At 38.7% G+C, this 26,407-nt stretch overlaps 1 protein-coding gene and 1 long non-coding RNA gene across 2 annotated transcripts in view; one reads left to right on the forward strand and one right to left on the reverse strand.

The window, feature by feature from the left end:
* PGR (progesterone receptor) overlaps nucleotides 1-12,322 on the reverse strand; it is an 81,316-nt gene extending 68,994 nt beyond the window's left edge. Inside the window, exons 1-2 of the mRNA XM_017545921.2 lie at nucleotides 9,229-12,322; nucleotides 7,821-7,972 (exon numbers count right to left, since the gene is read on the reverse strand). Coding sequence (XP_017401410.1) covers nucleotides 7,821-7,972; nucleotides 9,229-10,871 — 1,795 coding nt within the window. The 5' untranslated portion in view covers nucleotides 10,872-12,322. The remainder of the gene's footprint in view (nucleotides 1-7,820; nucleotides 7,973-9,228) is intronic.
* On the forward strand, nucleotides 8,907-25,833 carry LOC108316158. Its single transcript, XR_001830208.2, has 5 exons — nucleotides 8,907-9,233; nucleotides 12,488-12,583; nucleotides 13,844-13,958; nucleotides 14,911-14,945; nucleotides 25,696-25,833. It is a non-coding gene; the product is annotated as an uncharacterized LOC108316158 (long non-coding RNA).
* Nucleotides 25,834-26,407: the final 574 nt, after the last annotated feature.

The following is a 26,407-nucleotide window of genomic DNA, read 5'->3' on the forward strand; positions in this document are numbered from 1 at the left end:
CAAACTCCACCTCCCGGGTTCAAGTGATTCTCTTTCCTCAGCCTTCCTAGTAGCTGGGATTACAGGTGCCCACCAGCACACCCAGCTAATTTTTGTATTTTTAGAAGAGACTGGGTTTCACTATCTCTTGGTAGGCAGACTGGTCTTGAACTCCTGACCTCAAGTGATCCACCCACCTTAGCCTTCCAAAGTGCTGGGATTACAGGCATGAGCCACCACCCTCAGCCGACATGCTTTTTCTTGCTCTGTCGCCCTGGCTGGAGTGCAGTGGCACAATCTTGGCTCACTGCAACCTCCGCCTCCCAGGTTCAAGTGATTCTCCAGCCTCAGTCTCCTGAGTAGCTGGGACTACAGGTGTGCACCACCACGTCCGGTAAATTTTTTGTGTGTATTTTTAGTATGTTATCAGAAATTGGAAGTCTCTCGTTATCCTGACAGTAAGCACTTGGTTATTTTCTTTCAGATATCTCTCTATACATCATAATATCAAATAATTTCAAATATAATATCAAATAGGTATTTTCTTTCAGATGTCTCTCTGTACATCATAATATCAAATAGGTACATTTTTTCACCCAGAATCATATTGTTCCTTGCTTTTTCATAAAATCAAAAACTTTATAGAGACTTTTTCACATATGTATTAAAGACCCCTAACTCACGCTTTTCATTGTAAGGGTATACTAACCTTTTTGGTACCAGGGATGAGTTCTGTGGAAAACAATTTTTCCGTGGATGGTTTGGGACGGTTTCTGGATGAAACTGTTCTATCACAGATTATCAGGCATTAGATTCTCTTAAGGAGAGAACAACCTGGATCCCTCACATGCACAATTCACAATAAGGTTCTCACTCTTATGAGAATCTCAGGCCGCTACTGATCTGAGAGGAGGTGGAGTTCAGTCTGTAGTGCTTTCTTGCCCACCACTCACCTTCTGCTGTGTGCCCTACTTCCTAACCAGCCATGGACCCCGGTACCAGTCCATGTACTGGCTGTGGTACCAATCTACTTTGTAGGGATTGGGAATCCCTTGTGTAATTAATTAGTGTGCCTATTTTTTTAGTGTCTGTCTTAAATATAAATTATTTCAATCAATCCTTTAAATCAATTACTGATAAATAATTCCCTGGAGTTACTTTGTTTTTTGCTGGCAAAAAAAAACAGATGTGATATTCAAATTATAATGTGGATATTCTCTTAGAATAGTGAGCAGTTGAACTTTAAATCTTGATCACAAATGGCCATTCCATCTTTGCACAAATGCCAAAAAGGTACCAGCAAATAGAGCCAAAAAACTTCTTAGGAGTCACTCAAACACTTGAATAAACACCTGATTGAGATCTAAGAGTTTTCTGTTATAAAGGAGTGGTTTTTTAAAAAAAAGGTTGGCTGAGAATCCTTTGTCCCAATAAAAATCTTAAGAGGAAATGTAAACCAAATAAAGAAAAACAGCTGCTCTGAGCAGAAGGAACGTGACTGAGTAAGGAGCACAATTTGAAAATCAGTCTCCTGTAAGAGACCATGTATTTATCTGAAAAAGTATAAAGTAATTAATTTTGCTCAAATACAAAACAGTCTGGGGAAACAGGATAGAAACAGTAGTTAAGATACAGAAGTTGGAGTCAGACCTCCTGAATAGTAGAAACCTCTCTTTATACCCATCTGTAAAATAAACTAATAGAACCTCCACCTCATAGGACACTTACAAGGACTAATTGAGCTAATTTAGTGAAGCAGTTAAAACAGTGCCTGGGTCATAGTCAAGGCTAGTTAAGTGACTATTAAATGAATAAGTCTCTTGCACAACATCAAGATATGTTAGTAGGATAGACTGCCGCCCTTCTCTATGTGTCTAACTGAATACTATAGTGTGTCAGTCATGGCTCTGGCATAACTTGTATCAAGGTATTCTCATGTTCACTAGTTGTACTACGGGTTTTTGGTGTTTTGTTTTCTTCTTCTTGGTTTTGTACACGTCAAAGACAGAGACTGTATACATTTTCATCTTGATAGTCCCAGCATAAGCAGCTTTTTAAATGTAGTATCAATACATGGACCTGAAGTGAATAAATTAGTGAATCAAATCATCTTAGCAGCAGGTAGAAAGCGAGTCACCTAGTTCATTTAGAACTGTATCAAAATACTTCAATATATTCCGGAAAGAAGAGCAAGGCATGTACCAAAGGAGAAAAGTACAAAAAGGGTTTACTCAAGTAATAGTGTTAATTAATAATGCCTAAATATAAGGATTTTCTTATGAAGTATTATGCTGTGAATAAAAAAAAAGTTAGAACTACATATATGAACAATAGAGCTTCAAGTCATTTTTATATAAAATAACGTGAAGAATGATGCATAAGTTATGATATGAGACACCACTTATATATTAACACACCCCAGAGAACATATTCCACACACACATGGAGAACTGAGGTAGAGGTATAGAAAAATGGTAGGCAAAGAAACAGATTAGAGGGATTGATCAAAGAGAACATAAGCCTTATTGGTAACGTTTTCATTTTTTAGAGAAGATGGATTGTTGTGTTACTTGAGTAGTTAAAGTACAATGTCTCAATGTCTAGAACAGGAGCAGTTATTAGCACTAGCATGCATAGCTAATACCACTGCTTCTCCCCTGGCTCTGGTTGTGGTATTAAGGCACAGGTTCTGAAAGCATATTAATAATTTGGGATCCATAAATAACCAAATATGAACAGATGACACCAAATGCTATCTTTTTAACCACTTCTTTTTCAGTATAGTAGAAGCTTACTTCAATGAGTCATAATGTAAAATTGTGCTTAAAACCAGCCTATCATTATCCATGCTAACTATTAAACTGAGAGACCACAGGTTGAGAAGAAACTGGATATAGAGTTTTGAAATAAAGTCTAGTGAATTACTACATATTTATTTTTAGGGTAATGTGAAAGCTGCTATAGGGTGGACCCTACTGGAGAGTAAATGAAATTAAATAAGGTTATTGGCAAAATATCTTCTCAGAACCCAAATATTATTCAAATAGACTACAGTGGAAGAGATTGCTGGATAATCTGTGCACTACAAAAGATGGAGAAAGCATTACAGAGCTCTAAATATAGAATAAATGATAGAAGTTGCTAATGAAAAACTGGATGTTCAGTATCTCTCTTCCTGATGCTATACCAAGGAGAATTATGCTACCAAATCAGTTTTCATTATTAGCCTATGACACCAAGCATACTCAACTATTGAAAGAAACACTTTATTCATAAAAGTATTTCATTTCTGTCCAGTTTCCTCTGTAGTCTATTATTGTGATGTCTAAGTTTGAAAAACTTTCCCCATTATCCCCAGCTTCTGATAGAGGGGCCAATTCTCTAATTGTCCAAACATTGCATAAATGAATCACTTACCACATGTGCAACTAGTCATGTGTACACAAATCGGTAAAATGTCTCTCTCCACCACTACACTATAGACTTTACTAGGGTAACAGCCAGCAAGGCCTCCTTTGTTTTACTAGCACCTAACATAGTTCCTGGCAGGTACTCAATAAATGAATACATAACTAATGTAATTAAGGGAATTACTTCATGAATAATTAATACATGAATAAAAGAATGAGGGTAATATTGCAATACAATTGAAAATCCATCAATACCTACTTAGCTTAGTGTCTAAGTAATACATTTCAACAGTATTATAATGTGTTTAATCATATCACATCAAATATATTCACTACAAACGCTGTCACTGATAAAGCATCCAAAAAATAAAAGTGTAGCATTATCAGTTATGATGATTGGATTATGTAGCAAATAGTTATTTACTGGATGCCTAGTATATTCCTAGTTCTGGGCTGGTCACTATGCACTGGGAAAGATAAGCCATTGAGAAATAGTCCTTTCCTTCATCACACCAGGTCAGTAGTCTGCATTTGTAGGACTGGCAGGTCATTATTACTTACACTCCACGGAAGGCATCAAATCAATTCCTGACCATTTCCTGGTTCACTCCAAACCTACAAGTCTTGGTAAAATAATGCAACGAGCTATCCAACCAACTGGTTTTTGGCCAATACTGTATCTTAAACGGTTCAATTAGCTTAAAAGAAATCATCTCTCCCCACTCCTTTCTCCCATTTCCTGAGTGGTATCTTTTTTCTTTACCTCTTATCTTTTCTGTTTCACATCAAGGGAAACCCAGTCATCCAGAGTGACTTTATAGGCTTTATCACCTCCTACTCCTAACAAGGGCGGGAAGTGAAGACTTGGTGAAGACTGCTGACTGTTGGCTCCTACTTATGTCTTCTTATTGCTGCCCTAAATGTAAAGCTAATATGATCCATCCTTTTATATCAAACACTTCTCACTACCCCTGCTCTTGCATTCTCCTCTAGGATTCACTTTTACCTTCCTAGATGTTTCATCACTTGGCTCACACTTTTCCTTCTAATCCTCTATTGTTTTTCTTTGACTGTGTTTTCTATTATGAGAAAGGAAGCACAGGCTGGACACGGTGGCTCCCAACTCTTTGGGAGGCCGAGGGGGCGGATCACCTGAGGTCGGGAGTTCGAGACCAGCCTGATCAACATAGAGAAACCCCATCTCTACTAAAAATACAAAATTAGCCAGGTGTGGTGGTGAATGCCTGTGATCCCAGCTACTTGGGAGGTTGAGGCAGGAGAATCGCTTGAACCCGGGAGGTGGAGGTTGTGGTGAGTCAAGATCATGCCATTGCACTCCAGCCTGGGCAACAAGAGGGAAACTCTGTCTCAAAGAAAAAAAAAAAAAAAGAAAAAAAGAAAAAGAGAAAGGAAGCATAGTGGTCGAGGGCCAGGATTCTGGAGTCATACTACCATATTTGAACCCTGACTTTACCATTTCCTAACTGTATTAAGACAGCTTAACATCTATAGGCTTTAGTTTCCTCATTTATAAAGTGGGAATAAAAATAATAATACAAACATTATAACAATAAATAAAACCTGCAAAGCACTGAAATAGTTACTGGTATAGAGAAGGCACTTTATAATGCCATCATTTTTATTATCATCCTTGACAACTTTAGTATCCATATTGTTTCCTGTTGACTTTAAACCTCTGGCCATATTGGCATCCACACATATTGCCTCCTTGAATCAGCTCATCACACAGTATTGCTTTATGAAGATTTTGAACCTGGTCTAAGTCCTTCTACTTATCTTCCTCATTCCTGAAGACTTCTAGAAACTCCCCTCTATTCTCTTCCCTTAAATCGCTGATTTTCCAAATTTACTCACACACTAGCAACCTAGTTTCCCAAGCTTTAACTGTCTCAATTTCCAATGTGAACATTCAACACTTAGTCGGTGTAAACTTAATTTCTGCAATCTTCTTTTACTATATACACTTAAAGCTCCCCTCAATGCCTAGAGATCTTATTTATCCTTTACTAATCAAATGTTCATATCTTCCACGAAGCCTTCCTCATCATTCAAGAATATACATATTCCAGCCCACAACGACCTCACACTGCCCAAATACAAAAACTCACAAACCACACAGATCTCATATACATTACGGAATTGCTTACCTGGGTATTTACTGAGAATCTTTATTTAGATGTTTTATGTGCATATGTTACCTCCCTACCTATATTATAAACTCCTTGAAAGTAGAAATGCTAGTGGAAACTGACAATATGTCAGGCCTTCTTCGACATACTTTACAAGTATCAACTCATTTAATCTCTATAGCAACCCTAAGAAATTGCCACTTTTATCCTCATTTTATCTCAAGGCAGGGAAAAGGGAAGTCAGGGAAAGGCTATCTTTTCCATAAGTGTAACTATAAAAGTTATATAATAGTTGCTGAATGAAGAAACTTAGTAATATAGTTCATAATCTTGTTCTAGTTTTATGAATGATTTATCTGCATCAATCTTAAGTTACTCTTTGTAAATATTGCTAAATAAAGGTGCTTCAATTCCATGACTCAAGACTATAGGACCATGCCAACAGCAGGAGTCCAACAAATGCTTTCTAAGAGTACATTTGGAAAGACTTTCTCTACAGTTTTGGATGCCATTCTAATATGATGAGAAAGCATTTGTATTTTACAGTTAGGGTGCTCTTTGTTCTACATATGCACTTTCTGAACTAACTTCTGTGACTCAGAGCTTATAAATCTACTTTTGCATATCATCTCTAATTTATAAGCACTTCAATTTAAAACTATTTAACCTATGTTTACTAACAATCAGCTACTAACTAGCTGTGTGACCTTTGGGAACTCAGATTTATGCATTTGAGATTTGCTTATCTTTAGGAAGAAGGAGGTGGAGTAGGACAAATTGGCCTTCAGGGGATTCTAAGGGAGTCATTCACTTATAAAATTATACTATCCTTAGGAGACTTTACAAATAGAGGAAATCATATTAATATAGAAGGAAATGTTTAAGAAACCATAACCAAAGTCAAATAAAAATGGTAACTCCAATTATTCATTGGAAAACTGACTTCCACATGAATAACTTAAATCTGTAACTGTAAATACATTATATCAATGGGAAAGTGCCACTCTCAGTTGCCCTGTTTTCTCAAATACCACTTCTAACAGTGCCTCAATTAGTTTAAAATGCAATCAAACCCCCTGAAGCTGAATATGTTCAACATCAGTAAAATACATTCATCTTTTCTGGGGGAAAAAAACAAACAAACAAAAAAACATGTTCTAAAAATATATGAAGCAAATATTTGTTACGAAGAACTCCTTTGAAAGCCTTAAAGTGAAATTTCCCCTTCCCTGCTCTTCTGCTTGTCAGGAGAGGGCTCTTGAAACAAACAAACAAACAAACAGAAAACCTCAGAACAGGAAACAAAAGCTAACATTCAGATCTTTGGTTCATTGTCTAGGTGTGATCTCAGCATTCCAGATGGAACCCTAAACTCCATTTTACATAGTTATACTGTACATTTATTGCTAATTTTATTGCTAGTATTAAAATATGAAATGATCTTTTTTTTTTTTGAAATGATCTTTAAATGCATTTTTATCTTCAAATGTAAAGGTATTTGGCTACTTAAAGTTTAGGTAGAAAGAAATTCAAAACTATTTTCTCTGAAAGTTAAAGCCTGAAACACACGATGCAAGTCAATATGAAATCACTAAGCATGTAAGTTCACTGAGCTTAAAAACATGAAAGTTTTACTTAAAGCAAAATACTTCTTTAGAAATTATGTTACTGTGATGCCCAAATTTTTTATGTTTTAAACTGTTTAATCCTGTCCTCTTATACACTTACAAAAATATGCTGAACAAAGAGAATTCAAAAATTTGTTTAGAATTACTATTATATAAATATTACATGTAGTTAAAAGACTATCATGTAGAAAACTATAACTGCATCATATATAGGTTGTGATATATTTGTGTATGTATAGATAAATATGTATACACATATATGTACATATATAATGTCAACTACCATTTTTCTTTTAATCAAAATTTTAAAGTACTGCAGATATAGCATACGTAATAGATATATAAAAGTATTAGAACAAAGCTGTTTCCTGAAAGCTAAGTAGTTGAGGGACAATAGTAGCACTGTCCTCAAGATTTTTATGACTGATGTCTAATATTGAAAGTGTTGAAGTTATGCAATTATAATAACAACCACATTCAATTTTGAGTATCATAAATAAAAACATATTGTTAAAATGTCATCACATATTTTAAATTATATGGAAAATAACCATTTCTTAGAATAAACAAGGAATAATTGAAATCTATACAACAATAGATGATATCCATTTACAATTAAACCAACAATAAAGGATCAGGGGAAAGGAGCCTACCTTCCATTGCCCTTTTAAAGAAGACCTTACAGCTCCCACAGGTAAGGACACCATAATGACAGCCTGATGCTTCATCCCCACAGATTAAACAAATCTTCTGAGGTAATGACTCGAAGCTGTATTGTGGGTTCTGGCTGGTTTCTGAATCCGGCCTTGAAATGCAAAACAAATTACTCCATTTATTTTTAAGTGCACCACTATCTAATACTAAAGGTTTCTTAAACCAGCATTAACAGAGTGAAAGGAGATTTTAAAAAGAGAACTTCATATATACACTTAAAAGACATGCAAACTTGGTAATAGGCTACTTGTAACTGAATTCACCAGACTTGCAAATGATTAGCCAGTCATCAGTAGCACCAATATAAAAGAATAATTAATGTATAATATGTTCTGGAAAGCTAAAGTCGGTTAAAAAGAAATCTTTCTACAAAACTCTATATAGAAGCAATTTAGTTTTTGACAAATGAAATGTTATGTCCTTTCTGTCTGTATGCTCGGTCAAAACAAACAGTTGGGATTTAAAAGTTCCATGGCACTTTGCAATGTTTTGGTTTTGAGTTTTTAAAACACAACCCTGTAATCATTGCTTACTTAAATAAGTATGTGTTTGTCATTTTAAAGTATTGTTCAATACACTGACACTGTTTTGCCTACTCACAACGTAAGATTCAAAACAGAGCATTCTTTTTCTTTTACATCCCATTACTTCAGTATGCACATTAAAGTGTTTTTTAAACCTGTATGAAAAAAAAGTAGTGAATCGCAAGCAATAATTAGAAAACGGTGCAATGCACTGATTGGTGTTTAAATTCACAGTTTAAACATCTCCCACGTGAACTTAAGTTTAATCTTGAGAGTCTTAAGACAACTGAGCCGTTAAAGTTTTCAAATCCCTAAGATCGTGCTGCTTTCGGTTCTGGCCCGCCACCTCTCAAGTCCCACCCTTCCCGGGGGAACGGTGCCTTAACTCCTCTCCAAGACAGGCGCTGCTGGAAAACGTCCTTCTAAGAAAGAAGCATCTCACAAAGCCCCCGACTCGGAGCGCACTTTCTGCTCCGCTGGGCTACAGCGGACCTAGTGTGACGCTGCACATTTTAAATCAGGGTTGGTTCTGCTTCGGAATCTGGAGAATTCGGAAGGTTAAAAAAAGAAAAAGAAAAAGCTTTCGGGGAGGCATGCTCCAAAAACGGCACATTCTGCGCCCACCTTCGTGTCCCCAAAAGAGTGAGGAGAGAAGGGAAGAAGGGAGGCAACTGCCCTTGTGCCGTATCCCGCTGCCCACCCTCTCCGGCCGCCCGGGAGAGCGCAGCCTTGAGCCGGGGCTGGGGCTGGGGCAGTGGTTGGCGGCTGCAGCCGGCGGAACCGCTACTCACGGACGCGCTGGATGCGTCCCGCGGGACCTCACCTCAGGTAGTTGAGATAGGGCGGGTAGACCTGTGGCAGGCCCTCCTTGATCACAGCGGCCTGGTAGCCGAGCTGAGGGAGCCCGTTGAGGCCGAGGGCAGGGTAGAGCGCGGGAGCCGCCCCAGCGGCGGTGGCAGCGGCGGAGGCAGAGGTGGAGGGCAGGCTGTCGCGTGGGAGCAGGCAGCCCCCCGCGCCCGGTGCCTTGCAGGGCGGCGGCGCGAACGGGCCCTGCTGGGGCTGCGCGCCCTCGGCTTTGTACAGGATGCACTCCAGGGTCGACCCCGACGAGGACGCGGACGAGACTGAGGCACTGGCGGGTGCGGCCGTCACCGCCGCTTCCCCGGGTCTGGATGGGGGCGCTCGTGGCGGCAGTGGGGGCGGTGGCCCCAGCGGGAAATCCGGGAAGGCGGTGGGGCTGGCACCGGCCACCAGGTAGGAACGCGGGGAGCGCGTGGAGGTCTCCGCGCCTTCCTCCTCCTCCTTGATCTTCAGGGCGGGCGGCTGGAAGTCGCCATAGAGAGGGTACACGTCGTCCTTGGGCTCCGCGTCGGGAGCGTACGCGCAGTCGGGGAAGTCGCTGCCAGGGACCGGGGTGGACGAGGCGGAGGGTGAGCTCCGCGGCGGCGCAAAGGCGCTGGCGGCCCCGGACCCGCCGTCGTAGCTCTCGTCCTCCAGCAGCTGCCGAGTGCGAGCGGCCAATAAGGCGTGACTGAGAGGCAGGATGGGCACGTGGATGAAATCCGTGACCGTGGTGGCCAGCGGGGAGCGCCCGGGCGCCAAGGGCGCGTCCTGCTCCACTAGGGCGACCCTGGGCGCTGAGAAGCGGGAATCTTCCTTGGGGACCAGGGCGATGCCTCCTGCAGCCGTCCCAGGCGTGACAGCCGGGGCTCCTCCGCCAGCAGCCGCACCACCCAGAGCCCGAGGTTTGCCCTTCAGAAGCAGACCCGCAGAGTCCTCGGACTCGGAGCCATCCTCCTCCTCGACCTCCACCGCAGCGGGCTGCGGAGACGGCTTCACTGGAGCCCCGGACCAATGAGGGCTCCCAGAGGTCGGGAGCAGCAGCTGCCGGGAGGGTGACAGGCCCCGGGGCAGCACCTTATGGGCAGCTGCCATCCCGGAGCTGTCTCCAGCCTTGCCCCCGGACCGGCTCATGAGCGGGGACAATACCCTCTGGGTGGCGGGGGCTGCCGGTGGATCTTCGGGAAGTTCGGGGCCAAACAGGCACCAAGAACTGGTGACCTCGCAGGCAGGAGGGCTGGGTTGGCTCTGCCCCGGACCTGAGGGCGCCCACAGAGTGTCCAAGACACTGTCCAGCAGTCCGCTGTCCTTTTCTGGGGGTCTAGAACTGCTGCCTCCAGCACCCCTTGTAGCTTCAACTCTGGAATATGCACCCTCCACGTCCGACAGGGACTGCTGGTCCTGCGTCTTTTCGTCGGGGGGGTCCTGTGCCTGGCAGATCCGAGGGAAGAGTAGCCCGTCCAGGGAGATAGGTAGGGCAGAAACTTCAGGCAACGTGTCCGAGGTTTGGCTCCCTGGGAACTGGCCTGTGGCTTGGCGACACGGCAGTGGGGATCCGACTTTGGGGGAGGACGGGCTGCCCGCCACGTGGGGAGCCCGGAGACCCTTTGCCTTCAGCTCAGTCATGATGACCTGGATTCCCCTTTTCTCCTCCCCCGTCTCCAGGGAGGAGGGAAAAGGAAAGAAGGAGGGGGTTTTGGGAATATAGGGGGAGAGGGAGGGGAAAGCGGGTGTTGAATGTGGCTGGACCAAAGGGATCTCCACCTCCTGGGTCGGGGGTGGGAGAGGGCGGCGCTGGTCAGCTCCTGCCCTTGGCTTCCATCCTGTCGTCAGGGGAATGGTAGCTGTCGTTTGTCCCAGAGAGCAGCAAGTGGGGAGAGCAAGAAAAAGTAGTTATTGCAGGGATCTCGACTCTTAACTGGGAGAGTTCTCCATGAGAGTTCTCCGGCTTCTGTCCGAGGACTGGAGACTCAGAGTACTCACAAGTCCGGCACTTGAGTGGCTGCGGCTGCGACGGCAATTGAGGGACACGCAGCTCCTTATCTCCCGACTTTTTTACTGGCATCAAACTCGCGCATGCTGTGAAGTTCTCAATCCCTCGCTGAGTTCCACTGCACTTCTCACTAAAACCCTGGGGCTAGTCGGACCTCTCCCAGGAAAGGTCGTGCTTCTGCTGGCTCCCTACAGCGGGTGACAGTCATTTCTGAAGATATCAGTTCCCAGCAGTGCGGGAGCTCTAGCCTCCTCCAGTTGCAGATTTTACTCAAATGACAAGTGAAGCTAGTTCTCATTGAGAGTGCTACCCAGACGCCAGAGTCCTTGCACAAATACAAGGCTTACCCCGATTAGTGACAGCTTTGGACTGGCCCGACAGCTTTCTAACAACGCCTCCTCTTCTAGAGAGGCCCCGCCCAAAGCCCCTCCCTACCCCAATTACGGGTAGGATCTGAAACTCGAGTTAGCTTTTCCACCCGTTATTCTGAATGCTACCCTGAATAGCAGGTTCTTTGGGATGGAATCTCATAAGCATATTATATTTTGTTCTGCAAATTAAGAATTATGCCCTATCTTATTGGAAAAACGAATAGATTCTACCAGAAGTAGAATTTTTATCACCATTTTAGGATTTCAGTTTTGTAAAGATTTAATACAGAGGAAGACGTTTGGCTACATTATGTTTTAAAATAATAAATGTATCAAAGATGATTCTAAATACTTTAAGAGATTCTCTCCCTTATGAATTCCATAAAAGTGAGTGCTTTCAAGTTTCTCCTGCTGCAACCAACATGTCCTGCTCCTCTTGAGTAATCCTCAATGTGACAAGCAAATTTGGGAGTGGGAGATAGCAACAACTCTGTATCTATGATGGAAGTTTGGATGTTGTGTGCCATACTTTGATTTGTCCTAAGGAATGTGTTCCAATTTTTAGTAAATAGCGCTTCAAGGAAAGTTTCCTTTAGCTCCAGCTTATACCCTGTGCTACATCATAAGATCCTCAGTAGAGATGTTGAAAGTACTTTTTCCCGTAGATATTCTTAGTCTGAAAAATAATTATCTTTGAGCTTATAAAATGGATCATCTCTAAATTCATGGAGTCAGTAGAGAAAGGAAAGAATATTACAGTATATATTTTAGATACAGAGTCATAAACTGTATTTGATGCAAGACTACTGGATATTTTGACATCATCTTAAATATACCCTGTTCGAAACAGAGTAAATGATTTGCAAATCTTCTTATAGGGCCTCAAGGTCTAGCTATGCTAATGACACACAGTTTATCTCAATCATGTATAGAGGATACACAAGAAGACTCCAGGAGGGGTGGAGCCATTAGAGGTATGGAGCTTGGACCTCTCAGTCATCTGGGGAGAAGTTACGTGAGTGAGAAATACACCTTTATTTTGTTAGGTCACTAGGATTTGGAGTTGATTGTTCTACCAATTAGTTTACTCTGGTTAATCTTAGATATGTGGGAGTTAGGCAGGTAGAGGAAAGGTAAAGAGAATTCCAGGAAGCTGGTGTAGTATGTTCACAGACAATCAAATAGCAGGATATAATATGGCAACTGCAAGGGGACCCTTATGCATAAAGCAGGAGTAAGAGTGGGTACAGAAGTCTATGAAAGTAGAGAGGTAAACTAATTGATTATATTAATATCGTTATTACTGTTTTCAGGCTTTCTCTTTCCAGCCTATCTTAGAACAGTTACCATGCTTTATTGAGGTATAATTCCAATATCAAAGTATCAATTCATTGATTTTTCATGTACTCAGAGTTGTGCACACTATTAGTTTTATAACATTTGCATAACTCGCATACCCACTAGCAGTTACTCCACATTTCCCCCTAATTCTCCCAGCAGCCACTAATATGCTTTTTGTATCTGTGATTTGCCTATTTTGGATCAAGGTTCATCCATGTTCCACATGAATCAGCACTTCACTCCTTCACTGATTTTTATTGCCAAATATTTCATTGTATGGATAAATCACATTTTATTTATCCATCTCTATCAATTGTTGGACATTTGGGTTGTTTACACCTTTTGGCTACCATGAAAAATCCTGCTAATGAACCTTCATGTACAAGATTTTTGTCCAGCGTATATTTTCCTTTCTTCTGAGTATACACGTAGGAGTGGAACTGCTGGGTCATATGGTAACTCTAGGTTTAGTCTTTGGAGGAACTGCCAGACTCTGGTTCAAATGATTGTACGTTTTACACTTCCACCAACAGTGTATAAGGGTCCTGATTTCTTCACATCTTTGACAACACTTTTTATCTGTCTTTTTTGTTATGGCCCTCCAAGTGTGTGAAGTGGTATTTCACTGTGATTCATTTGTATTTTCCTGATGGCTAATTTCACACAGTTGTAGATTTTACTTTGGGGAGCAATTTTAGATTTACAGAAAAATTGAGCAGTTAATATAGAGAATGCTCATATATCATTTGTACATATTTCTCTGTAAGCATTTTAAATTAATAGGGTACATTTGTTACAATTAATGAACTAATACTGATATATTATTATTAACTAATATTCATAGTTCATTTAGATTTTCTCCATTTTCACTTAATGTCCTTTTTCCTTTCTAGGATTCCATCCAGGACACCACATTTAATTGTTATGATGTCTTGGGCTCCTCTTGGCTGTGAGAGTTTCTCAGGTTTTCCTTGTATCTGATGACCTTCACAGTCCTTAAGAGTACAGGTGAGGTATATTGCAGGATGCCCCTCTATTGGAATTTGATGTATCCTCACGAGTAGACTCTTAGGGATTTTGGCAGGGGTTGGGGGGAATCAAAGAGGTAATGTGCCATATTTATTACATCATATGAAGGGTACGTATTGTCAACACGACTTAACGACTGTCAATGCTGTTCTCCATCACCTGGCTGAAGGTGTTTGTCAGGTTTCTCCATTGCATAGTGACTCTTTTTTTCCCTCTTTCCATACCCTGTACTCTTTGGAAGGAAGTCATTATGAGGAAGTGTGGGGGAGTAGGGAGTTATGCTAGCCCTCCTTTGGAATGCAGTATCTACATAATTTATTTGGAATTCTGTGAGGAAGATTTGCCTCTTCTCCCCGACTTACTCCATTATTTAGCCTTTTATTTACATCTGTGTGGATTTGTGAATACTTTGTTGCTCAAATTGTTCCGGTTTTGGCATTGGGAGCTTTTTCAGTTGACTCCTGTGCCCCTTGACCCACTCTTCTTATTGAGTGCATGCGTGTGTGAGTGCGCTTTCTTACTTTCTGGTATTACAATATGCAACAGACTCATCTTGTATATATCCTGCCCTAGTTGTAGAATCAGCCATTTATCCAAAGAAGTTTGAGTCTTCTTATTGGAAACTGGTATAGAAATGACAATCGGGTGCCAAACGTCCTCTTAAGTTACTTTTAATTTCTTAGAGTTGTATATAATACAGTGTGTGCTTTTTTCATTTGGTTTCTTTCACTCAGTATAATTATTTTGGGATTCAGCTAAATTATAGTATATATCAATAGTTAATTCTTTTTATTTATAAACTATAGTTTATCAATTTACCTGTGGATAAATATCTGAGTTGTTTCCAATTTTGTGATATTATAAATAGAGCTACTTTGAAAATGGCATATAAGTCTTTGTATGGATGTTTGTTTTCTTTCTTTTTTTCTAGGTAAATACCTAGCAGTGAAATGGCTGGATAAATTAGTGAGTGCTATAGTCTGAATATTTGTATTATCCTCAAATATGTCTGTGAAAACCTAATCACCAATGTGACAGTCTTAGTAAGTGGGGCTGTTGGGGAGTGATTATGTCATGGAGCGCTGCCTTGCCCCTTCTACCATGTGAGTACACAGTAAGAAGTTGCCATTTAGGAACTGCAAAGCAGGTCGTCACCAGATGTCGAACCTATCACCTTTATTGTGGACTCCCCAGCCTCCTGAACTGTGAGAAATAAATTTCTGCTGTTTATAAGCTACCTAGTTTATGGTATGTTGTTATAGCTGCCCAAATGGACCAAGATAATATGTGTACATTTAACTGTCAAAAAATTTCCAAAGCAATTGTATCATTTTACATTTCCACCCAGTATATTAGAATTCTAATTCTTTCATAAGAAGCAGTTCTAATTCTTCTTATTGTATACTCACATGGACAACAATTGGTATGGTCAGTATTTTTAACTTTAGCAATTCTAACAGGTAGGTAGCTGTATCTCATGATTTTAATTTGCATTTCATTAATGACTAATGGTGTTGATCACATTTTCATATGCTTATTTGTGATATTTATATATTCCTCTTCTGTGTATCCGTGTGTCTGTTCGAATCTGTTTGCTTTATTTTTTAAAAAAACATTGTTTTGTTATTGTTGAATTTTCAGAGTTGTTTATGAATTCTGATAGAAATCCATTGTCATATATAGGATTTGAAAATAGTTTCTTCTAACCTGTGGCTTGTCTTTAAGTTCTCTTAACAGGAATTTTTGAAGAGCAGATGTTTTTAATATTGATAAAGCCTCTTAATTTACATTTTTATGAATTATGGTTTTGGTGTCATAACTCAATATTCCTTGCCAAACCTAGGTTGTAAATGTTTCCTGACATGTTTTCTTTTGGCTTTATAGTTTTAAGTTTTACATTTGTATCTGTGATACATTTTAAAGTTACTTTTTAATATGGTATAAGGTCTAGATTAAAATTCACTTTTTTTGCATGTGGATATCCAGTTGTTTCAGCACCATTTGCTGAAAGAATATCTGTTCACTAATTACCTTTGTACCTTTGTTGAGAATCCATTATTCAGATATGTAGAGATCTGTTTCTATACCCTCGGTTTCGTTTAATTGTATTACTGGACAGTTTTTATGTCAATACCACTTTATCTTGATTAATATAGGTGTAATTTTTCAAGCTGTTCTTTTTTAAATCCCTCTGTATAAATGATAGTGTTTTTCCTCTAACCTTCCAGTCCTGGGGGTGAGGAGGGGCAGCCCACAGCTGGTTGAAGGAAAAGACAGGATCCAGGGCGTGTTCTCAAGCTACAGATTGTACAAGAGCCAACGCATAAAGGTTTCTAAGCAGAGTGCTAACAAAGAGAAGCGCCCCACTTCTGTTTCTGAACTCCAGCTTTCAGTGTTGGTGGCCCTGAATCCCCTACCCAGAAATGGAAATGCCAAAGCCACCTACCTCCCTTCCCAGTAGGACATACGGTTAAGGGCTAGGCCATTTTCCCTCCTGAGTGGAGTCCTTCTTTCCCCCACGGATACTTAATGTACTAGTGCTCCAATTTTATTCTTCTTTTTCAGAATTGTTTTCATTGTTCTAGGTCATTTGCATTTCCATGTAAATGTTAGAAGCAGTTTGTTAATATCTGCAAAAAAAAAAAAAAAGCCTTCTGCAATTTTGATTGGGATTGAGTTGAAATTATAGATCAATTTGGAGAGAGTTTACTTCTCACCAAAATTAAGTCTTCCAGCCCATGCAGATAATATATCTCTCCTCCTCTCAGCAGTGTTTTGAAGCTTTCAGTCTATAGGTCTTTCACATCTTTTGTTAGATTTATCTTCAGTTATTTCATATTTTTATGGGTATTTTGAATGGTGTATATATTAGCTTTCCATTGCTGAGTCAGCAAGTACCACAAACTTACTAGCTTGAAAATTATAATCTTACAGTTATTATCTTACAGTTTCCATGGGCCAGGGGTCTGGGCATAAGTTGGATGGATCCATTGCTTAGGGCTTACCTAAAACATGTGCCAACCTCCTGTTCCAGGTATTTTTCTGACCCCTCTGTACCTGTTCTCAGGATTGTTTTGATTTGCTGATGGTCAGATTTGCTAGGAAAATATTTTTCACAAAGCAGTTATCCTCATGAAAAATTGAGATGCATGAAAAGATGGCGGCAATCAGTGGATCAGCCAGCACTGCATTGGCATCTGTGGCTCAGGGTCAATCTAGACTTATTCAGGTGACTGGTAGTGTTCGGTTTCTGGCAGCTGTAGAACTTGTGTGACTTTCATCTTCTTTGAGGTCAGCAGGAGACAGTTTTACTCATGCTTTTTAAAGGTTTCTGCCTGATTAAGTCAGACTCTCCCAGATGGTATCCATATTCATACTATTCAAAACCGATTTGGGATTCTTTTTTGTCGGGGAGGGTTAGAGTCTCGTTCTGTTGTCCAGGATGGAGTGCAGTGGCAAGATCACAGCTCATTGCAACCTCAAACTCCTGGGCTCGAGCAATCTTCCTACTTCAATCTCCCAGGTAGCCAGGACTATAGGCATACACCACCAAGGCTGAGAAATTTTTATTTGTATCTTATTTTTTGTGGAGACAGGGTCAGTCTTGTTGTGTTGCCCAGGCAGCTTCCATCTCTTGGGTTCAAGTGATCCTCCTCGCTCTGCTTCCCAAAGTGCTGGGATTATAAGCATGAGCCACCACACCTGGCCTGATTTGGGATCTTAATTACATATGCATATTTCTTTTTACCATAAATGTAACATTATCCACAGGAGTGACATCGATCATATTGATTGTCAAGTCTACATTGAAGGTGAGACAATTATACAAATATTGTACAACAGGGGGCAGGAATTTTGGAGACCATTTTATAATTATACTAAATTTCTATATTGTGCATTTTTAGTGTTTACACAATTTAATCTTTAATTGGAGTGATATGATTGGGAATTTTTGCCAGTTTGTTGATTTTAGGAAGAAATCATTTAGTCTTTTAAGATGAAACATGATGTTTGCTACAGATTTTTCATAGATACCCTTTCTCAGGTTGAAGAAGTTCCCTTCTATTCTGAGTCTGCTGAAAATTTTATTAGGGGTAGATGAAGGTTTTTGTCAAATGAATTATTTCTGCATCTGTTCAGCTAATCATACAGTTTTTCTTTTTTAATTGGTTAATATGATAAATGACAGTACTTAAGCTTTGAATGTTAAACGAACCTTGTATTCTTTGGCTAAATTCCACTTCATCATAATGTATTATTTTTATATATTGCATTTTGATTTGTTAAAAACTTGTTTAGAATTTAAAAATTTCTACTCATTAGGAATACTGGCCTGTTGATTTCTTTCCTAGTAATGACTTTATCTGATTTTGGTATCATGAATTCCACTTATATACATGGTATATTTTCTTTCTTTTTTTGAGATGGAGTCTAGCTCTGTTGCCCAGGCTGGAGTGCAGTGGTGCAATCTCAGCTTACCATAACCTCTGACTTCCAGGTTCAAGTGATTCTTGTGCCTCAGCCCTCTGAGTAGCTGGGACTATAGGCACATGCCACCACACCTAGCTAATTTTCTTTTTTTTTTTTAAGTTGAGACAGGGTTTCACTATGTTGGCCAGGCTAGTCTTCAACTCCTGACCTTAGGCATTCTACCTATTTTGACCGTTCAAAGTGCTGGGATTACAGGTGTGGGCCACTGTGCCCAGCGTACATGGTAAAATTTCACATTAATAGAATAAAATAAAAAAATACAGTGATAGGTGTAGTCTTCACAGATAAATGTATTTTGGCACAAGATGCTCTTTGGTGTTGGCTGTCCACTATGGCAGTTAGCATAGCATGCAAAGAAAGTCCTGAAGCTTCCTTAAACATAAAAAGATGATTAAGTTTTATCATGTCTGTTTTTCAGTTTTTATAGTGAACTAAGGAATCATTCATTCATTGTTAGAAACATCTGCCTATATTATATCATTAAACAGCTTGCTCTGAGTCTTATTTTTCAAGTTGTACAACATTTTCTGCACTGTCATATATCATGTTCATTACATATGTGTTATTATCTCCATTTTATAGTTATTAGGAGAGCCAGAACTAACTACTAGGGCCTTTGATATTAACTGTAGTGTGACTTTTATTTTAAACATTGTGTTTCTCTATTTTTAACAATCCCAAGTGTTGAATAGTTGACAAGGTTGTTGGAATAAAGTAGAAACATTTGCTTGCTCTGAGAACCCAGAAATATGAATATATTCAGAAGGGCATATTGGGTCACCTAGACCTATGACTTGGCTAGTTGAAAATTTTTATTGTCTATACAAGTTTAAGAAATAGGATTTGGTACCTGTTGTTCTAGCTTGAGGCAATTCTTACATATTTACGTAGGGCCAATTGCAGATATAACTTAGGACTTGATGGATATTGTAAGAGGAGTATCCAGAGGTCACTGCTCTGACTTTCCTGGCGCTCTCTCTGTTTCTGAATCACTCCCCATACAACCACTAGGTTACTCAGGCCCTTCCACAGATGTACTGAATAGCCTGCAATGAATACCTGATTTTTATACCCATGTCAGATGGTATATATTTTGGCTAAAGTAACAGGATACTCAACAAAAAGTTAGTTTTATAATAGATGTTTATTATCCCTCATAACAAGAAGTCTGGGGGAAATAGTTCTAGGGTTGGTTAATCATTGGTTCAGTAATGGTCTCACAGCCTCAGACTCCCTGCCTTTTTGGTGAACTACCCTCAGAAGCTTAGATTTTGTTTTCTTCCTTGTCCTCAGCATCCAAAGATGGCTACTAAACCTGCAGGCATCAGAGCCTCACATAACCTCATGAAGAATTAGGAATAAGGAGAATTTCTCTTGGCATTATTTTTTTAAATCAGGGGGAAAAAATCTTACGCAGACGCCCACTCCATAGACATCCTATCAAGATGTATTGGCTAGAACTGAGTCATCTGTACACCGCTAAACCAGTTTTCAAAGAAGAATTTGATTAGACTAACCGTGGCTCATCTCCTCCAGCTGTGTCCACTGCTCTGAGTACTTTGATATCAATATGTGAATACATCTGGGGTTCAGTTAGAAAGGAATAAGGGTGGGGAGATGGCTGTTGGGAATTCAACAAATAGTGTCTGACATTATACCAAAATCTCATTTCCCTCAGAGTCCTAAGTGAAAATATAAACTGAGAAAGAAATTCACACTAATGTATGAATGAATTTAATAGCCCACTTATTTTTATAAATATAATATTTTCATATATTTATCCTGATTATTTTTTAAACCTGCATATATACATACATATTAGTTATTCTATTTTACATGATATTTCACAATAAGTATCTACTCCAAATATTCCTTTAGGTGCCTTGAATTATTCTTCAACCTTATGCACTAATTGCTGATGGCTATGGCTCTCATTTATTTGGCTCTACAGTTTAGCATATAGTTGTTCAGAGTCTACACATAGCTTCATTTGTTACACTTTTGTGTCCTTAGTGTTGTATATACTTAACTAGACCTGGTTTGTGTTACAGGTTGGAAATACTTTAATTTTTAATTTTGTCATCTAGTTTTTTCTCTTTAATATAGCTTTTAGGGATTTTTCTATATTACTATTAAAAGTTTATATAGACTATTTTAGGATGAGGAAAGATTGGCAAATATAAGTACTAAAAATAAAGATCTGCTATAATCTGTAGTTTATATATTAATGTGAATGATACATTTTGTGCAATTAAGAGGAAAGGTATCATAATGTTGAGCAGGAGTATGAAGGTCAAGAACTAAAAGATAATTCCCTGGCTACAGTCTGCAATCAAATCTTTTGAAACAGGAGTCATAAATACCAGCTGTTTATCATCTATCTATCTGTCTACCTATCTATCTATCTATCTATCTATCTATCTATCTATCTATCTATCTATTTAAGGTGAAGCAAGTTTATTGAGGAAGTAAAGGAATAAAAGAATGGCTACTCCATAAGCAGAGCACCCCCAAGGGTCTGATTTTTTTTATTTTTTTTTCAGACTGAGTCTCACTCTGTCACCTAGACTGGAGTGCAATGGTGCAATCTCAGCCCACTGCTAGTTGCCTCTTTTTATAGTTATTTCTTGATTATATGCTAAACAAGGGGTGGATTATTCATGAGTTTTCTCAAAAAGGGGTGTGCAATTCCTGGAGCTGAGGGTTCCTGCCTTTTTAGGTAATATAGGGTAACTTCCAGTTGTTGCCATGGAATCTATAAACTGTCTTGTCACTGGTGGGAGGGGCTTTTAACAGGCCAATGCACTGTAATTAGTGAATAATGAGCAGTGAGGGTGACCACAGGTCACTCTTGTCAACATCTTGGTTTTGGTGGGTTTTGGCTGATTTCTTTTCTGCAACTTGTTTTATCAGCAAGGTATTTGTGATCTATATCTTGTGCTAACCTCCTGTCTCATTCTGTGACTTAGAATGCATAACTATCTGGAAATGCAGCCCAGTAGATCTGTCTTATTTTACTCAGCCCCTATTCAAGATAGAGTTGCACTGGTTCAAATGCCTCTGACATATCCCCCTTTTCTTTTATAGGAGAATCTTTAACCCTAAATGTTGCAGAAGGATGAAGATCCACTTTCTGTAACTTCTTCGTGCTGAATAGGCATGATGATATTCCTGCCTAACTATTAGGGTCTTTTGTATTCAGGGCAGAGAGGAGCTCAGTCAGAAAGCATCAGTATGGTGAGGCCATTTGTAACTCTGAGTTCTGACAAAAGGTGTTTAGCTTAAGAAAACATTCAGTGAGCTTATCCTGCATTCCTACACAAAAGAGTACAACAGCAATATATTTCACAACAATAAAGCAAAATAAGTAAAATTATCCTAGGTAAACTAAATAAGAAAGCTTCCCATGAACTGAGCAACTGGTGGAACCAAACTGATATGAGGTTGCTAGCTGATTCCAGTATGTTCCCAGAATTAGGATATTGATCCATATTTTCACATTATCCATTCTTCTTTTTCCTCCTGAGCTGTAGTCAGACCCAGTTCTATAAAAAGGATTGTTGGTATTTTTATTGGAATTGAATACTTTATTTAAAAATTATACATTAATTCATTTATATGAAAATAAATACATGACAAATTAAGTTAGCAAGAAATGAAATCTTGATGATATTGATAAGTTCTAACCAAGAATAAAACATGTCTTTCCATTTGTTAACATGTCTTTCCATAAGTTAAGACTACATATGTGTTTTTATTTAGTGTTTTATACTTTCCTTTATATAGCTTTGAACATTTCAAGTTTATTCTAAGTGTTTTATATTTTCTGTTGTTACTTTAAATGTAATTTTATTTTTATTTTTATCTTCCAATGGATACAATTTATGCATACTAATTTGACTGATATTTGAGTGTTAATTTCATAACCTACTACTTTAATGAATTCTATTAAGTTTGTAGGATTTCCCAAGTATACCACCATATTATCTGCACGTAAAAGTGGTTTTATTTCTTCTGTAATTTTTATGACTCTATTTTATCTTTTCTAAGTGCAGTGACTTATGTGCCTAGTATTATGCTAAGTAGAAGAGATAATGGGCATCCACGCCTTACTTCTGAACTTAATTGGAGTTTCTGTGGTGTTTCCTCGTTAGGTCCAATGCTGCTTTAGGATGGTGATATATATCTATATCTGTATCTTTCTATCTATATATATCACAATGTTATATGCTGATAAGTTTTATGTTATATATATATATATATATATATATATATGTCTGTGCACATATATATTTAAAAACTAAGTATTCATAGATTCTTATTGTGGTCCTCTACTGGGTATGCTTATGTTTATGTGTTGATGATTAGTTTTATGTATATACATGTGTATATATATATACATATATATACACATAAAGTATAAACTATATATACACAATAATATATATACATATGTACTTATGGATATACACAAACACATATATGTATTACTAAGTATTTATAACTTCTTATTGTCTTAAGTTTTTTATTGGGAATGAGTTTGAATTTTATCAAAGGCTTTTTCATATTTATTTTTCATCAAATTTAGTCTTGATTTCTGAAATTATGGTTTTGTTTTTTTTTTTTTTTTTTTTTTTTTTTTTTTTTTTTTTTTTTTTTTTTTTTTTTTACTTTTTTCTATTTTCAGTCCTTGAGTTTTTCAAGTTCTCAATTCATCAACACTTCTTACAAGCCACTGTTTTCTGGCCATCTCTTCTCTGAGTTTTTGTATTTCTGCTTTGTGGTTTTCTTTTTCCAATATTTGTCCAAAGCCTAGTTGTTTACAATTTTCATATGATCAGTAACAACATTGGTGAGTTTTAAAATAAAACTATTTTTTTTCTTTTCCAATATTTATTCATTGACATTTAGTTATATATATTTATGAGTATAATTTTATGTTTTAATACATATATATTGTATAATGATTGAATCAGGGTATTTTGTGTATCCATTGCCTCATGCATTTATCATTTCTTTGTGGTAAGACCATTCAAAAGCCTCTCTTCTAGCTACTTTGTAATATACAATACCTTACTGTTACCATCATTACCCTACTGTGCAATAGAACACCAAAATTTTTTATTTTTATTTCTATTTTTATTTTTAAGTTCCAGGTTACTATGTGCAGAACATGTAGGCTTGTTACATAGGTAAATGTCTACCATGGTGGTTTGCTGTACCTGTCAACCCATCACCTAGGTATTAAGCCCAGCATGCATTAGCTGTTTATCCTGCTGTTCTCCCTATCCCGCCCAACCCCTGCCCTCCTTGACAGGCCCAGGTGTGTGTTGTTTTCCTCCCTGTGTCTATGAGTTCTCATCGTTCACCCCCACTTATGAATGAGAACATGAGGTAGAACATAAGAGAACCAAGATTTAGTTCTCTTATCTAATTGTAACTTCGTACCCATTGAGCATTCTCTTCCCCTCCTCCCCCTTCCCTTCCCTTCTCCAGTTTCTGGTGAACATTGTACTCTCTGCTTCCATGATATCAACTAATATTTTTACTTAGTTGAGCATATGGGTAAGAGCATGTGGCACTTATCTTTCTGTGTCTTATTTTTCTTAACATAAAGTCCTCCAGGTCCATCTGTATTGTCACAAATTACAGGATTTCATTCTTTATTATGGCTGAATATTATTCCATTCTGTTTATATGCCACATTTTCCTTATTCATTCATGTGTTGCTGGACACTTGGGTTGATTACAGATCTCGGTCATTATAGATAGTGCTGCAATAAATGGGAGAGTGTGGGTATCTCTTCAATATGCTGATTTCATTGCCTTTAGATATATACCAACAAGTGGGTTCGCTGGATTATATGGGAGTTCTGTTTTTAATTTTTGGAGGAGACTCCATAGTGTTTATCATAGCAGCTGTACTAAATTATAATCTCATCAGTGGTGTATAGTGTTCCTTCTTTTCTATTCCTCCCCAGCACTTGTTTTATTTTTATTTTTGTCTTTTTGACAATAAGCATTCTAACTATAGTGAAGTGTTGTTTTATTATGGTTTGATTTGCTTTCCCCTGATAAATTCTTTCCATTTCTAAAACACAAAATTGTTACATGGATGCAGTGGCTATTCTTTTCGTTTCTCGTACTTGATTTAATTTTATTTTTATGAACCAGCTCTTTACAACAATCTCATGTTAGGGAAAGGGGAAAGACCAGGATAACCTGGCACCTCTGTAACTCAAAGGCTGTCACCTCTGTTACAGTGACAGAGCTAAGGTGTTATTTCACTTTCTCTTCTACTTTTTGAATCTATCCTGGTTCAGAAGAGGTTCTACTGCCATACCTAAACTTCTTTGGGTTCTAGTCTACCTATGTCACCAGGAAACAGATCCTGCCTTCTGGAGAATCTCCCTTACATACAGAAGATTTTTAAAATGATGTTATTATCTTCTTTCCCTGAGTATCTTCTGAGCTCTCTTTCTCTGCCTCCTAGTGTGCTCCCCAGCCTCACTTATAGCAGTTCCCATTCAGAGCGTGGTCTTCTTGTGGGTATGTTTATGTGCTGATAGTTGTTACACTGTTCTCCCTTTGTCCCCTCCTTCCCTTTGAGTTTTATCTCATCTCATTTCGGTTTTCTGCAAGATGTTGCTAACAATTTTGCTTTGGACAGCATTCACACAAAATTTCTAGCTTGGACTTCTGCCTTTGTTGACCATTAAATGTGCATTTTTTTTCTAATTATCCTTATTTCCTTATGGCTTTCTAGAGAAGTGGAATATTTCATTACTTAGTTGCCACCAAGTTTTTACTGGAAGTTGAAACATATTTTACAATATTTTCTCTATTTTACTTTTCATGTGACTAGTTATTTAAATTCTTTGTATGACTTTACTTCTTATCAAGGTAGATTAGTTATATCTAGTAAGGTTGATGTGGGAGTACATTTAGATACTAAAGTTGGCATAATATCTGATATGTGATAGGTGTTTATGATGGACTGAATTTGTGCTCCCCTATCCAGTTCATATGTTGAAGCCTTAACCCCCAGTTTGGCTATATTTGGAGGCAGAGCCTTTAAGGAGGTAGTAAGATTGATTGAGGTTATAAGGATGGAGCCTAATCGAATATGACTGCTTTCCTTATAAAAGGAGGAAATATCAAGATTTACTCTCTCTCTCTCTCTGTTTCTTGCTCTCTTCCTTCCTCTACATACATGTGAGCACAGAGGAAAGACTGTGAGGGCACAGCAAGAAGGCAGCCATCTGTAAGCCAGGAAGGGAGGCCTCACCAGAAAGCAACTCTGGTACCTTGACCTCAGATTTCCAGCCTGCAGAACAGTGACAAAATAAATCCTGTCATTTAAGCTGCCCAGTCTTTGGTATTTTGTTATGTCAACCCAAGCAGACTGTATTGGGTTTCTCTAGAGGGACGGAACTAACAGGGTGTGTATACATATATAAAGGGGAGTTTATCAAATAGTGTTAACTCACCCAATCACAAGGTCCCACAATAGTCTGTCTGCAAGCTAAGGAGCAAGGAAGCCAGTCTGAGTCCCAAAGCTGAAGAACTTAGAGTTCGACATCCAAGGGAAGAAAGCATCCAGCATGGGAGAAAGATGTAGGCTGAGGCCTTTTCATGTTTTTCTGCCTGCTTTATATCCTGGCTGAGCTGGTAGCTGATTAGTTGGTGTCCACCCAGATTAAGGGTGGATCTGCCTTTTCCAGTCCACTGACTCAAATGTTAATCTCCTTTGGTAGTACTCTCACAGACACACCAGGATTAATACTTGGCATCCTTCAAGCCCATCAAGTTGACACTCAGTATTAAGCATCACACAGACTAATAGAGTGTACGTTAGATTGTAACTGCTAATAGTAACAGTTGGTGGTAATGGTGATGATAATCCTAGAGGTCCAGATCTATGGACATTTACTGAT

The sequence above is a fragment of the Cebus imitator genome, unplaced genomic scaffold (assembly GCF_001604975.1).
Source record: "Cebus imitator isolate Cc_AM_T3 unplaced genomic scaffold, Cebus_imitator-1.0 Scaffold182, whole genome shotgun sequence".
NCBI lineage: Eukaryota > Metazoa > Chordata > Mammalia > Primates > Cebidae > Cebus > Cebus imitator.